This window comes from Benincasa hispida, chromosome 9 (assembly GCF_027475165.1).
Source record: "Benincasa hispida cultivar pf3 chromosome 9, pf3_genome.v1.1, whole genome shotgun sequence".
NCBI classification, from domain to species: domain Eukaryota; kingdom Viridiplantae; phylum Streptophyta; class Magnoliopsida; order Cucurbitales; family Cucurbitaceae; genus Benincasa; species Benincasa hispida.
Window position 1 is genome coordinate 26142195 of NC_143486.1, and position 16136 is coordinate 26158330.

The 16136-nt window shown below is 28.0% G+C and overlaps 2 protein-coding genes across 2 annotated transcripts in view; both read left to right on the top strand.

Moving 5' to 3' along the window:
• The window catches only part of MCCA (methylcrotonyl-CoA carboxylase alpha chain), a 39928-nt gene extending 38064 nt beyond the window's left edge, over positions 1–1864 (top strand). Inside the window, exon 17 of the mRNA XM_039040942.2 lies at positions 1465–1864. The gene's annotated coding sequence lies outside the window, so the exon portion shown is untranslated. The remainder of the gene's footprint in view (positions 1–1464) is intronic.
• An 8948-nt stretch (positions 1865–10812) lies between these two features.
• LOC120086253 (serine/threonine-protein kinase 52-like) lies at positions 10813–15361 on the top strand. The gene is made up of 6 exons (XM_039042802.2): positions 10813–12091; positions 12860–12981; positions 13377–13585; positions 13679–13853; positions 14050–14184; positions 14879–15361. The coding sequence occupies exons 1-6, from the start codon at positions 11728–11730 to the stop codon at positions 15080–15082; spliced, it is 1209 nt and encodes a 402-aa protein (XP_038898730.1). The 5' UTR covers positions 10813–11727; the 3' UTR covers positions 15083–15361.
• Positions 15362–16136: the final 775 nt, after the last annotated feature.

Consider the following 16136-nt stretch of genomic DNA (forward strand, 5'->3'; position numbering starts at 1 on the left):
ACTTTCGATTTGTTTAAATGTTTGTTATAAATTCAATTGTATTTAAATCTTTTCTTATTGTTGTATACATATTGTTATCAAATTAATTTGATCTTTTCCTTTTTCCATATTTTTTATGTTTTCAAAATTTCATATAGAAACGCATAAAAATGACTTTTTGTACATAAAAAAAAAACATATAAATGAGAATTAAACTTTAAATGTTTGAAACATGTGTGTATATATGAACTTCAAATATAGAAAAAGTAACCAAAATATTTATAAATAATAGCAAAATTTTAGTCTACAGATAGACTATGATATTTTGTTATTATTTATAAATATTTTTAGCAGTTTTGTCATTTAAAATATTTTATCTATATATATTTTTTATTAGATTCAATATATTATTATTATTATTATTATTATTCACCCATCTAAATAAAATAAGATAACAAAAAATCATAAATCTTATCTTCTTTACTTAGCCGCCCCCCAAAATCTCCCTTTCTCCTTAATCTCATGTTTGCGATGATTAATTCAACAACACTTTCTTGAATTCCATTGTCTTTGCTAGCTTTTGGCGACTACCCTCACCAGGTCGTGGTCGTCGATCTTCTTCGTTCGCACACATGTTTCCTGTTTTGTTTCTACTTTGACCATCGTTTTCAACAATAATGTTTTGGGATTGATAGTGTTCAAAATTGGCTTTCAAGATCCTATGTGCAAACTGGTCACATGGAATGAAGACAATCAAACACAATTATATTTCCAATAGTCACATCATTCTGAAGTTATAATTCCTTCAAATACTTACTTTTTAACAACAACTTCACTAGTATAATCAACTTTACTCTTCCTCACTTTGAAGGAAGTCCATCGTTGTGGACATCCATAAGTTTCTAATGCCCCCATCGTCTGGTCATTGACTTCCCTCGCATACACGCATTCTATAGGCAGTCGAAGCGTTAAAAACCATATTTGATGATTTTTAATTTTTGCTTCTAGGATATTTAGAGTATATTTGTGGTTCTAGAATGTTTAGGTAGAGTGTATTTGTGATATTCAGGTTGTTTTTGAAGCCGCATATCTTTGCGTTCTCGTTTGTATTTAATTTGGTTGTTTTTAGGGTAGTTTTGTCATTTATTAATTAGTATTTTTTTTTTATTATATAAACCGTTTTGCTATCTTTGTAATTTTGAAATCTGTCATTTTTTCAAATAAAACTTTAAATTTTCTATTTTTATAATTTTGAAATATTTTTGTCATTTTTCCAAATAAATCTTTAAAATTTGCTATTTTATTTATTTGGATGAACTTTGACTAATTTGGGCTTTGGGCCAAATTGTTGCTGATTGGTGATATCGTATTCATAAAGATCACGTGGCATCATCTTGTTTTACCATTCTTTTTAATTTAATTTTTCGACATGTGTTAGTTTATAATCAGCTCCAAATTAAAACAAATAATTATTGTTATTTGTAGGCATGGAAAACTTCCACGCATTCGTCGTCGTCATAGGCTTCTCGCGGATTTGATTGTTAGTCTGCTTCTCTCAGTTTAATCTCAATTTCTAAGGGGACTTGTGCGAGAGTTACTTGTACCAAGTGATACCGAGCCTACCACACTCCTATGTCTAAGTTAGTATAGATACTATATACTTTAGATAAGCACCTAAAAGTCAGTACAAGGCTCTCATGGAGAGAATACTTACTTTTTCTCTCTGAGTCGTTGAATGAGGTTATTTATACTATCCTTACTTTGATATATGCTTGTAGTTACGTGTATCTCTGGGTGATGTCAGAATAGTTTGTAGTGCTCGACATTGTAGGACATCAGACTAAGAATGAATTGATTATTTCTCAAATTGATATATGTTTGCTAACTTGGTTGGTCGATCCAAACTTTGAGGCTATGACTTTTTCTTCTTGTAACGTGCATTTTCTCAACCAGTCTCTTAGTTTTAATTGAGCTTGAGTCCATGCCCATTTGTAAGTTTTGGGACTTATCTGAGATAACCATCAATATTATCAATCAAAATAATCACACTAAGTTTTTTTTTTTTTTCCCTAAATGGTCTTCACACATGACCATAGTATTTGTATTTTATGGACACTACAATTATTGAATTTCCAATTCAGGAAAAAAAGCTTATAGACAAATTGGCAATATTGAATAATAATAGAGATTCAGAGAATTCAAATCACAAAGCAAGAAATAATCACAAGCAATTCAAACTTAAGCTACAACTTTTCAAAGGACCACTCAATTCCATTGACCACAGAAGCTCATCTCCAACACTTTCCACACTTTTATTTTCTCACACCAGTCCAATTTGTTGAGTTCAACCATTACGAATTGGTTTCTTATTTATTAAACTATGTTCGGGTTGATAATCTGTTAAACCATTGATATAAACAAATTGTTATTTTTTAATTTCGTGAAATAAATATGATTTGATACATAAGTTACTTAGGACTTGTGTATTAGAGATTCTGGATTCTTTAAATTTTGTGATCTAAATAATGTATTTTTAAAAACCATTTTTAAATGATGGGATTCAAATAATATAAATTTTGAAAACAATATTTGTTTTAATTATAATCAGATTTTAAATTTAAAATTTTAAAAAGCAGAATTATATTAAACAGAGATTAAAAAACGTTTAGAAATGCAATATATCATGTTATAAACTCAATTCATTTGTTTTAAAAAATATAATATATATCATGTACTGTACTATAAATTCTATAATATTACAGAATAATAATTATATAAATTTTTAAAACGTAAATCAGATTTATAAATAAATTAATAGTAGTTTATTATGAACTAAATATTAGTTTTATGGTTAATAAATATATTATATCAAACTATTTTAAACCATTATTGAGTCTAATTTTTTAATCTCTTATCAAACACATATTTGAAAACATGAAATACAATCTCATTTTTCCTTAAATTCATTAGCTTCAAATTTCTATTTTTAAATTCTCAATCTAACAATCTCGTAATTTCCCTATTTATTTTATTTGGATCCTCAATGCACAAACATTTTTGTTTTAAATTTGAGATTTGTATAGAAAGTCAATTTAGTTTAGATCGTATTAATTACAAATCAAAAGTTTGACAAATATACAAATCGTTTTTCATACTATGATGCACTACAAAATTTTCTAGCTTTGTTATGCTGACTTAAAAACATACCAAATTTGTGTACATCAACAATATATTCAAATCTTGATTTACACTTTTTCGGACTCTTTGCAAATCAATCCCAAATTTTCAAAGGGTAAATTTGTCCAAATGAGAAATGAGATAATTGTTTTAAATGATAAAACCGTTGAAAATATTTTCAAGTATAACAAAATATAACTGTCTATTAGTGATAGAGTATCAATGATAGACACCAACCTTACACTGATAGATGACACTAGTCGACGGTGAAATTTCGTTATATTTGTAAATAATTAATTCATTTTCCTATATTTAAGAAAAAACCATATAAATAGGGTTGAGGTAGTTTTAATTGTTTTATAATTCACTCAACAATTTTTTTAGTACAAAAATTGCAGGGTGGGAGATTGAAGCTCGACATCTATGAATAGAGCACATGTCAATACTACTAAACTAAGCTCACTTTAGTCGTGATTCAACAATTTACTTGCTTTGAACCAATGAATTTTATTTTACAAGGAAAAAAAATCATACTTTAGGACTTAAATGAATATAATTATGAAGATGAAATAAAAGTGTATATATATATGTGTGTGTCAGTTTTGATAAATAATTGGTGTTGATAGATTGTTTAAAAACTCAAATCTAATTTTAGAAATACAACCAAGATGAATGTAATTTTAGGTATTCAAGTAATAAAACAATTTGAAGCAAATGGATTGATCAAACTTTAGGAATAATGTGATTTTATGAATAGTGCATATATATAATGGGTTAGAATATGATCAAAAGGGGTATGTATTTGAAAGGTGAGGACTTTAAAAGGATATATATTGTGGAAAATAATAAAATTTCATTTTCATCCATTACTTTACAAATGCTTTCAACAATTTTATGGATTACTTTTTGAATTGCTACTAGTGGTGGTGGGTGTGTTTGCTTTGTGTGCCTCTCTCCTTTTGCTTTTAACCTTCTTTTTTCCAAAAAAAAAAAATAATAATAATAAAAAATAATTTATACCTCTCTAAATATATCATATCATAAATTAAAATTTAAACTTTCATAAGTGAATAAATTCAGACACTCTTTTTTAAGATTTTAGAACTGTTATATAAAATTAAACGTAATATTAAAAAAGAAAAGGTTAGAATTAGAGGGAACTTTAAGGCTCATATATTTTCTAATACCTTCTATGTAGGTGAGATTTTTATAGCCGGACTAAATTAATAGATTAATCTCAATTAAATATTACTTTTAATTTTAAGACTTAATAAATTTCATCTAATACATTTATAATTAAAATTTTATGTTATTTTAACTATTTAATATAAATAATTATTACCCCCTTATTAACATTATAATTAATTTATATTTATTTAGTTGTTTTTAACAAGTGATTTTAATAATTTAATTATGGTCGTCTAATGTAAAAAAAGTTTATTTTTATTAATTAAATAATTAACTAATATATAAAGATTAAATAATACTAAATTTAATTGATGAATACATTAACTCTTACCTTTAATTAAGTAATTATTTAATTTTAATTTTTATATACAAAATTAATAAATCTTACCTTAAATATTATTTCATATCTCATTCAGATGAACCAATATATGTGATTCAAACGGGTCTTAAGAATATAGTGGTTTATGGTTCATAAATTCTCACCTAATTTGAACTAAGGGAAAAGATGAAAAAAAAATCGAACAATATATAGAATGGAAATTGATTAACTTTGAAGTTAATAATAAAATTTAGGTTTAAATCATATTTTAGTTCCTGAACTTTGAAATTTATTTTATTTTAGTCCTTAAACTTTCAAAAATTGTTTCTTTTCGAATTAGAGGATAAATTGGTTTTTTTTTTTTTTTTTATGAAGAATGCAACCGTCACTTTGCCTTCCAGATTTTACTCGTTCATTGAGGTACTTTTCTATGTTTCTCTCAATCCATTCTTCCTCCTCTTTTTTTTTGATTATGTGATTCATTGAGGTAATATTTATTTGCAATTTCTTAGAGTTTTATTTTCTATATAGGTTACATTTATTTGCATTTTCTTAGTTTATTTTACCTTGTCATGGGATGTATTATTCTTGTATTTAAAAGTTTTCATAACAAAATAGAGTAGAGAAGAATACATTGAAAATAAAAAAAATATTGATGATTGAGAAAAAAAACTTGTACAAGAAAAATGGACAAATCTCTACAAAACATCTACTACACTAATATGTCAGTTATGTTATATTTTGATTTTACTTTTTTTTTCCTGATTTGCTTGGAGATTCCAATTGGAAAAAAAAAAATTATAGGACTTGTAACGTTTTTTTATTGACATAAAAAGTAGTAGACTTAAATCACTAATAGTTATGACATAGAAAAATTATTTTAAATGGTAAAAATGCTGAAAATATTTATAAATAATAGTAAAATATTATAGTCTATCTGCGATAGATCATTAAACAGTGAAATTTTGCTATATTTATAAATATTTTGTTCATTTTCCTATATGAAAAAACAATCTTAAAAAATATATATGGAAAATATACATTTTCTTTACGTAAAAGATTTATAGTTGAAAAATAAATATAAGCCATAAAAAAATAAGTTACCTAAACTTTCAATTAAAAAGTTAACATAATTCTAAAAGTAGAGATGAAAATAAATACTTTTTGAAAGTTCAAGACTAAAATAAATATTTTTGAAAGTTTAGGGATAATAGTTAAATTCAAATTTAAAAGGATTTGAATTTTCAAAATAGAAGAACTATGCTTTGAACAATCCTCACATGTAGAATTTTCGAATTTTGTTCTAAAAAGGAATATGCTGAGCATCGGATTTTATTGTCAAATTCCATTTACACCCCTCATTCATTTTCTAATTTCAATAAATTAAATTTTCCTATCGATTTCTTTTTTCAAAAACTCCTTATTTCTTTTTCATTTTTCCACACCAACCGTGGAATACTTTCCAGTTTAAACATTTTTTTTTTTTTTTAAATGTTTGATTATGAATATGTTATAATTACAAATATATATTTTTTTCTTACTACATTTTTAGGCAATGTCAGGAGTGTTTTCTTTTTTTTTTTTTTTCAAAAATAACTTTTAAATTAATCTTTTTTTAAGTGTTTTTTATTTATTACGATTTTTTTTTTAATGAAAAACTTGTTATCATCTTTCATTCAAAAAAGTCGTACTATACTTAATTAAATCATTAAGTTGTTCTAAGATGCTTATAGAAAATTTGATTCTGTTTAAAAAAAGTATTTCTTTTTTAAAAAATTGAATTTATATTTAATATTTTTCCGCATTTTCTATGCATTCTTTTCAGTCGTTAAACATTGAAAGTTTTTTTTTTGGGTGCATTTTACATTTTTTTTTTTAAAGATTTTATGTTCTTTTCTAATCTAAATTACCTCTCTAGATTTTCTCAACAATTTAAATCACCTAAATTATAGCCGAAACAAGCTTAGCGGAAAAATAGACAATGTGATAAAGTGATAGTTTTTTCAGAAAATTGGATTAATGGGAAGGTGACATGTGGAACCATAGAGAAGCAACATATAGTGAGCTTTTGATGTGTGTATGTGTAAATCTATTCTTTGAGAGAGTCTTTCTCATCATGTTCTTCATTTTAAATTCATTGAACCCATAATAAGAGTGTTGTAACAATTTAATCCCCAACTGTGGAAATGATCGGATTTGTTTTCTCTCGAAAAAAAGAACTTATAGCAGTTCGACTCTAAGCTATGAAAAGAGCCAAAGACTTTTAGTGAAATACTAAAAGGAGCTTGAAAAGTGAAGTAGACCAATTGTGTCGAACCACTATAAATTAGAATGAACATCTTGTAATCAATTCATAGGACAACTAGAAGTGTACATGGATTGAATTGGGTTGAATTGAGGGTTGGATGGTTTGACAACTCAAAGGACCCAAATAAAGTCTCTAAGCCAACCCAACCCAACTCTTAAAATTCGAGTTGGATTTAGTTGAGTTGTTGGGTTGTTTTTTCTTTTTAATTAAAAATATGTAAATTTATATACAACACATGACTAATAATTAAAATCTCATAAAATTCAAATGCTAAATATCAAATATCTATAATATTTATTACAAACTTTAAACAAAGACAAATATTATAAAAAATTTAAAAGAAAAATATTTAAAATTCACAAATTAATCCATACAAAGTAATCAAATTTTAAACAAAGATAAATATATTAATATATTTTATTAATATATATATATATAATTCGGGTTGGGTTAGGTCAACCCAAATTATTTTTAGCCAATCCACGATCCAACCCAACAAAAATTAAAAAAGTTTAACTTAATCCAATCCATAATTAGATAGTTCGAATTATTCGGATTGTCGGATTATTTTTATAGCTGTAAGTAGAACCATACCACGAGGCTTATTTATAGAGATTCTATAAAAACTACCTAGTTTAATAGTATCTAATATATCAAATATGTTCTTTTTAAGTACAACCACAATTAGTTTATTAAGTACTAAATTCAGTATTAATTTTTTTTTTCTTTTAGTTTGAGTTAACAAAATGTTATTCAATAATAGAAGGGTTGATGATTAGGCCACATATAAAAATGATTGTTGAGTCATGTCCCCATTACATTTTTAAAAAGGGGTATTTGCAAATTACATACATATTTTAGAAATAAAGAAATCTGTCACTTTCCTAAAAAGTCTTACCATTATTATTTATTATGACTTTTCTTTCTGAAATTTTGTGAAATAAATTGGACATCCTTACAAATGCTTATGTAGGTTTTGCTATATATGCTAATATCTCTTAAAATTCTTTACAAATGAATTTCTAGGATTGCCCAAAATTATTACATTGAAAAAGTTCCCTTTTGCCACAAAATAATTTCAATTTAATTAAACAATATTATCTTATATTCAATTTAATCGGTAGGACATACCTATCCATGTTAAATGGTAAAACTTTATAATTCTCAAATCTGTTTGGTAATCATTTCGTTTTTTATTTTTAAAAATTAAGTTTATTTCTTCTCAATTTTTTATAATAGTTTACATTTTTCTTAAATACAATAGTTTACTTTTGAAAATTAAGCTTATTTTCTCTTCATTTTTTACAGTGATTTTCATATTTTTTAAATGCAACAGTTGAATTCTTAGCCAAATTCTAAAAATTAAAGCAAGTTTTTCAAAGCTATTTTTTTTTTTTAATTTTCAAGATTTAACTTGTTTTTTAAAATCATTGGTAAAAGGCAGATAACAAATGAAAAAATTTGGAGGTGGAAATGGTGTCTATAGGCTTAATTTTCAATGACAAAATTAGAAAACTAAATGGTTACCAAATAGGCTCTAAACTTTTAAACTTGTTTTAGTAGATCTCTAAAATTTAAGAAACTATATTTGTTAGACATAAAACTTTTAATTGTATGTTTAATAGGTTTTGAATCTTGAAACTTTTGATTCTCGGTTAAATATGTTTGAATTTTCAATTTTGTGTTAAATAGGTTTTTGACTTACGTTTTAAATTTCACGAACCTAATAAACACAAAATCAAAAGTTTAAAACTCTATTAAATATACTTAATAAACTTCAGCGACGTAGTAGACACAACCATGAAAGTCTTCCTTTCTCATGAACTAAATTTGTAATATAACCCAGAGAAAATATAACACTTCACATGATATTTCCATAACAATTTATCCAACCTAAATCAACACGTTTTAAGTTAAAAATTAGTTACTAAGGTATACCTCATCGTCTAAGATTTATTCAATTGTAGTCCTTACACTTTAAAATATCCAAATTTGGTTTATGTATTTTTATTGATTTTATCATTTTTGGAAAAAATATCAATTTATATCTCTAAACTCTAAGCGTTGAATTTAAATCCTTAACTTTTGTAATTGTATCAATTTACATTTTCCATTATGTTTCGTTTGGAAAAATCTTGTATGAACTTATAATTATATCAGTTAAATCTCTAAATTTTCATAAATGAATCAATTTAGACACTTAAACGAAAACTTCCTTTAAAAATCATCCATGCAATCAATGGCGGAGTCAGGATATTATGCAAGGGCACAAGTTCAACTAAATATAATTTTAGATGCATCAACATAATATTCAACTTATATAATATCGTCAAAACGATCATAACTAACTAATATATGGATAGTGGTAGATCCAAGATTACATGTTAGAGGGCACAACTTTATATAAGATTAAAATTTTAGCTCCTTAACGTTTAAATTTGTGTCATATATAGTTCTTGAACTTTAAAAAATATATACTAGGCGACTAACATCTCGATAAGTGTGTATAACATGTAGACATTTTTTCTAAAACAATAATGTAACTATCAGCTACAAAATTGAAATTGTGAGGTTCAATTAGAAACAAAAATAATTTTTTTTTAACTAATAACGATTAATTTTTAAACATTTTGAATATTTTATGAGATTTTTATACATTAAATTTAAACTTTATGTAGCTATTAGACATATTTAAGGGACTTATTAAAGTTAAAATTAAAAGTTTAGATACTTCTAGTCATAATTTAAAATAATCTTTAATGTGATTTTAAAATAATGATAAAGTAAATAAAAAGCAAAAAAAATTATATATAAAATTAGTATTTATATGTCTTAATTTTCAAAAACTAAAAATAAATAATCAAATAGTTATAAAATAAATTTAAAATTTTAAAAATATTTGTATATAATATGAACGCATATGTGAATAAACTTTAAGTGACAAAAATTGACTAAATAAAAAAGAAAAAAAAAATTGTCTCATAGTGGGATCAAACTCTAGTTGCCATCCTATTGAGTTCCTCCACCACCACTAAGGCAAAATACTATTTCATGTTGATGTATATAGAAATATTTTTTATATTTAATAAATAAAAATACATGTATATGTAATACGATACGATGTGAGGAGAGGCACGTGCCTCCTGACCCCTTCATAGATCCGCCCTTGTATGTAATTACTATAATTGTCCATTTTGTAAAACGAATAATCAAGAAAATTTACACACGTTGATAATTAACGCATGAATGATTTTTAAAGGTAATTGTGATAAAGGGTCTAAATTGATCGATTTATAAAAGTTTAGAAATTTAATTGACTTAAATTATAAATTTCACATCTGTCAAATGAAATTTGGAGTAGAATATAAATTGATACATGCATTATATTAGTATTTTAAATATAAATTTCGAAACTTATTCATAAATTATATTATATTGTAAGAAATTTATTATTTTTATTTAACCAATTTTAATAAAAAATGATGAGGAACTAAATTTAAGATATATTGAAAATATATAAACTAAAATTGGATATTCCAAAATATATAAACTAAAACTCCCTCATGATAAGTAGGTCATTTTAAACAGATATACATAGCTTAAATTATAATATTTTAAAAATTTATAGTAATAAAGACTTGATTAAAAAGTTAAAATCCGTCCTTGGCTGTAATTGCATTACGATAGCTATTTCCGGAAAAAAAACAAAAACACTAATAAAAATAAAAATAAAACCAATAGGGTCATTTCAGGAATTTCGTATAAAAGAAATAAAGTTTTGTACGGAACATCCAAGAGGAATAAAACGAATAAATAAATAAAATAAAACAAAACAAAAATTAAATAAAATACCGTTAAATCCGTTGAAGGCAAAGCGTGGTGTATGCGTATCAGAAGACCCAAATTCTTCGTTCTTTTTTGTTTTGGAAAGAAAATTCATTTCTTTTGCGCAAATTTTATTTTTTAAGAAAAAAAATCTCCTTTTTTCCCCCTTTTTCCATTTAATCGATTTTGTTTTTGATTTGTTCTCTAAAATCAATCTACTTTTTTTTCTTTTTTCCCGATTCTCTCTCTGTACTCGCCAATTTTTTGCTCTATAAATTGTTGTCCACAAAACCCGCCTCTCCCTTTCGCTTTCTTCCACCAATTCAACAATACCCATTTCTCTTTGTTCTCTATTTCTTTTGTTTGGGTTGTTAATTTCATTTCCCCTTCGATTTCTGTGAAGGGGTTCTTTGCCTTCTTCATCTCTGTTGTTGTTTCTTTTCTTTTGATTGTTTTTTCTTACGATTTTTTACGATTCTGCATATGGGTTGATTTTCTATGGGCTTCTTTATCGTCCAATTTTGCAGAAATTGATCGAAGACAGTAAAATCTTCCGGTTCTTAGCCCCTAGATTTGTGTGGTGGCTGGAACAGTAATTGCTTATCAAGTTTTTAATCTTCCAGTACCAGAATATTTTATTAAACGTTTGAATTCCTTGGTTAACCTTTTTTATTTAAAAGAAACAAAAGAAGGGCTGAGAGATTATTGGTTGTATGTTTGTTTTGTTTTTGGTTTTAATTGATTTTATGGTGGTTTCGTTGAACTGGTTCTTCTTCTTGTCATCTTCACCAAGTTTTTTAAACCAATTTCTTAGTTTGGTTTTTATTGTCTTCCATGTGTTTGTAGAAATTCCCCAGTGTTTTTAAAACTCCTTTGTTTTCTTTTTTCCTCCTTACTTTCAATCTATCTATCAATAAAGCTTTATTGAAACATGGATTCAACAAATGGGGGCGAAGTCGGCAATGCTCCGGTAGCTAAGAATTATGGTAATCAAGTAGCTGATATTGTTTCTGGTAAGTCTAGCAATATCCAAGAGAAGGATTTGGGTTCAAAGTTGGGGACAGGAAGCAAAAGCAATAGGGATATGGTATTTCGTGCTGATAAGATTGATTTCAAGAGCTGGGATATTCAGCTGGAGAAGCACTTGAGCAGGGCTTGGTCAAGGGACAGGGAAGTTCCTGCTAAAAAGGAAGAATGGGAGATTGACTTGTCTAAACTTGATATCAGATATGTTAAAGCTCATGGAACTTATGGTACTATTTACAGAGGAAACTATGATGGTAATGATGTTGCAGGTAATTTCCACCTCTTTTTTAGAGTATTTTCTTCACCATGTAGATAATCATCATAAGAATTGATCATGTATTCTTGATTACATATGGAGCAGTTTTCAACTGATTAAGAGGGTCAATTTTTTTTGGTAATTTGCTAATGATGGTTTTTTTTCCTTTTTGCTTATTGTTTGCATGTACCAAATATCCAAATCATCTGTGAAGGTATTATGATATCCTCATATATAACTTTTTGAAGCTGACATAGCTAATTATGCTTAATCTGATCGAGTGTATGTATGTCTAACTTGAGTGCGAAACGCCATCTTATGTAGGTTGTCCGTCCTACAAGAATATGATAGACCCCCAGTTACTAAAGTGCTTGTGCGTAAGCGTGTGAGGGGAGGAGGTACTAATACGTGTGAGAAAAATGTGTAGATTGAGTGGACCCTAGAGAATATTGTTAGTTAGAGGGGCTCGGGTGAGAGGTACGTAACCCATTGAGGCTGAGGAGGAGAATTTTCTTTTTGCTGAATTTCTTGTAATTGGTTCTCTTTTATGAGATCTTGGAGAGGTAGGAGAACTTTCGAATCCTCCACCCTACTTGTTGATATATAAATTGAGGCTAAAGCCTATCAGAAATACTGCTTTGATAATTATAGAATTGATAACATTTTGGAAGTACTTTCAGCTCCATATATAAATGTATCCTACACGTTAGACTATTATTGGACAATATAATTGAGTTTTTGTTCCTTTTATGGCTCCATGACGATATTCTGAATATTGTAGTGAAAGTGCTTGATTGGGGTGAGGATGGTGTTGCCTCAGTTGCTGAAATTGCTGCTCTTCGAACATCTTTTCGCCAGGAAGTTGCTGTATGGCATAAGCTTGACCATCCCAATGTTGCAAAGGTATAACTTTAAGCATCTTTTACATTTAGAATATGGTATTACACTATGTCAAACAAGTCAAACCATTCATTGTTACTATGAAGCTGTTCTCTACATTTTCATTCAACAACATAGATATGCTTAGAGATTATGCCAACAGGGAAGGCTTTGATTCTTTACAACCTGTGCTTGCACTATTCTAAATGTTTAGATTCTCAAGATATAAATTTCATTTTTTATGATTGGTCCTCTTACCTAACTGTTAGAATAAGAATCCATTCAAGTTGCTCCTGCTGAAATGTCTCACTCTCAACTAATTTTTTTTGTCTTTTCTCTGGGGCTCCTGTGTTATAAACTTTATTTCTTCACTGTGTTTGATATGTGAAGATCAGATAATATTATGAAATTTCTGATAGTTTTATGGAGCATCAATGGGGACGTCCAACCTTAAAATCCCTCCAAAAAGCTCATCATTCGACAGTAACCAATCTTTTCCTTCAAGGGCTTGCTGCGTTGTTGTTGAGTATCTTCCAGGTGGAACACTAAAGAGCTTTTTAATCAAAAATAGGAAAAAGAAACTTGCGTTTAAGGTTGTGATTCAACTTGCTTTGGATCTTTCTAGAGGGTAATTAAGTTAACGTTATCTTCTACAAATCATTCCAATATGCCAATGTTTTAGATTTGAGTTTTGAGGCAATTGCTTATTTTGATTTTGCAGTTTAAGTTATCTACACTCCAAAAAGATTGTACACCGTGATATTAAAACAGAGAATGTGCTGCTAGATGATCAGAAGACTCTGAAAATTGTTGATTTCGGCGTTGCTCGAGTCGAAGCACAGAACCCAAGGGATATGACTGGAGAGACTGGCACCCTTGGTTACATGGCCCCCGAGGTTCCTTCTTTGTTTTTCTCTAAAATCAAGTTCTACAATGGATTATTAAGAGACTATGGTTGATGATATTTGGTTTTTCATTCCAATACAGTTGATCCATAGAATGCTTGTCGTTAACAGATCCAATTCTCATTTGAGTAGCAATTTTTATCTCTTTTTGAGTGAATAAATGAATCTAACAAACATTTTTCTACAGGTCCTTGATGGTAAGCCTTATAATCGGAAATGTGATGTCTACAGTTTTGGTATATGTTTGTGGGAAACGTATTGCTGTGATATGCCTTACCCGGATCTCAGTTTTGCCGAAGTGTCATCTGCAGTTGTGCGACAGGTATGTTTGTTTCATAAACTACACAATTATTTAGTTTTCTTCAAATCTTGTGACTTCTCATTGTTTACACTATATATACAAAATGGTGTAATTTAACTTCCAAAAAGAAAATCTTAATATATCATCATTGTGAGTATTATCTGGTTCTTTTCGGGTTGGAGTGGATGTAGCTCAGCTGTTTTGAATTGCCCATTTACTTCGATGGATGAATCGATAGTTTTTTGCCAAGTTTGTGAACTAGTCTCATGTGCTATTTAGAGAACATTTTGTTTCTAAGACTTGCATTAGACATATGATCATATAAATAGATAGATACATTAGTTTTTTCTCTTACTAGTCTCCATCCATGGACTGTTTCCTGTTTTATCTATTCAATAGATTTGATTGAATTAGCAATTTGTTAGTGGTTTGCTCAAGCCATGTGTATCAGTGGAAGGAGGAACTTTAGACCAAATGTCAAATGGGAGAAGAACATTCCTTGGTTACTTTTATCTTTTCCCAAATGTTTATAAAAAACAAACATGTAATTGCGGACATTAAAAACTAAGGTTCAGTTTCAAAACAAAAAACGAAATAGTTATTGAACAAGACAAAATGATGAACCACATTGTATTCAAAATCTAAGTAGATGTACCATGAGTGCTTGTGAGTGTGTTCTGAAGTTGAGTTCATGCTTAACACTTGCCTTCAACAGAATTTACGACCGGATATCCCTAGATGCTGCCCGAGTTCGTTTTCTAATATCATGAAAAGATGTTGGGATGCAAATCCAGAAAGGCGACCCGACATGGACGAGGTCGTAAAATTGTTGGAAGCCATTGATACAAGTAAAGGGGGGGGTATGATTAATGAAGATCAGACTAGTTGTTTCTGTTTCCGCACGCCTCGTGGTCCATAATTTCAACATCATTTGCTATGCCATTTACTTGCAGATGAAGATGGTTCAGAGAAGACATTGGTAAGCAGATGATCAATCATACAATTTATTGATTCACATAATACAATTCTCAAGTCATGGCTTTGTGGTTTCATAGTATGAACTTCTGATCCCAAATAGAATAATCATATGTCAACCATTTGTTGGTGTAATTATATTTTACTGCATGGTTTTGCATTCTTGTGAATGTTTTGTTACAAGGAACAGCTGATTGGATATATATATTTCTTTTGGTCCAAACTTTGTTATATTATACTCATTTTCCTTTTCTCCTTATCAACTCCTTCGGTCGGATATGTACATATTTGTACTGGTCAGTACATTTTTAGTTAGGTAAAAGGGGAAAAAAAAAAAAAACATATCAATGAAACCAACCTAGCCAATGTTCTGTCATATGGCTTTTGGTTTTAGACTCTGCAAAATCGACATGTCAGTCCATCGAAAAGAGTCCAACTAGTTTCTCAGATCGCAAAACTTTTTACTGTTATTACTTTTAAACCGTGTGTGAAGCATATTACTTCCTTTGTTCAAACGACATACAAACTTAGATTGATTTCTTTGTGTTCAAATTTGACATTTGGAACTATTTTTTATGGGGTGGTTTTAGAACTCGAGGACATAGTTGTATAATCTATAGAACACTTCTTGTTTAAGGGAAGTGTCTGAAGCTAGTTTGTTTTTTTTTTTTAATACCATTTCATTTATTAAAAGTTGAGTCTGCTTGGATTGACTTTTCAAGTGTTTAAAAATATCTCTTTTCGTACCTGAAATATTTTTTAAGCACTTAGACAATCGATTCAAACATGTTATTAGTAAGTAAAAAAAAAGTAGTTGTGTTGTGTGTTGCATTTAATGCTAACTTCCAAAAATTGTTTAAAGGATTTGACTAGGAAAAATGTCCTTTGGGATGTTGCTTTTTTCTACCACTAGAGCTGAGGGTGTCCATTCCATGCCTTAAATCAACAATTTAGATTGCTCATCAATATTTTATATAAATCATAAATTTGGAAGCCAG

Coding starts and splice junctions, on each gene's coding strand:
- LOC120086253 (XM_039042802.2), top strand. CDS start 11,728: ATGGATTCAACAAATGGGGGCGAAGTCGGCAATGCTCCGGTAGCTAAG. Junction 12,982..13,376: donor ACCATCCCAATGTTGCAAAG/GTATAACTTTAA, acceptor AATTTCTGATAG/TTTTATGGAGCATCAATGGG. Junction 13,586..13,678: donor GCTTTGGATCTTTCTAGAGG/GTAATTAAGTTA, acceptor TTGATTTTGCAG/TTTAAGTTATCTACACTCCA.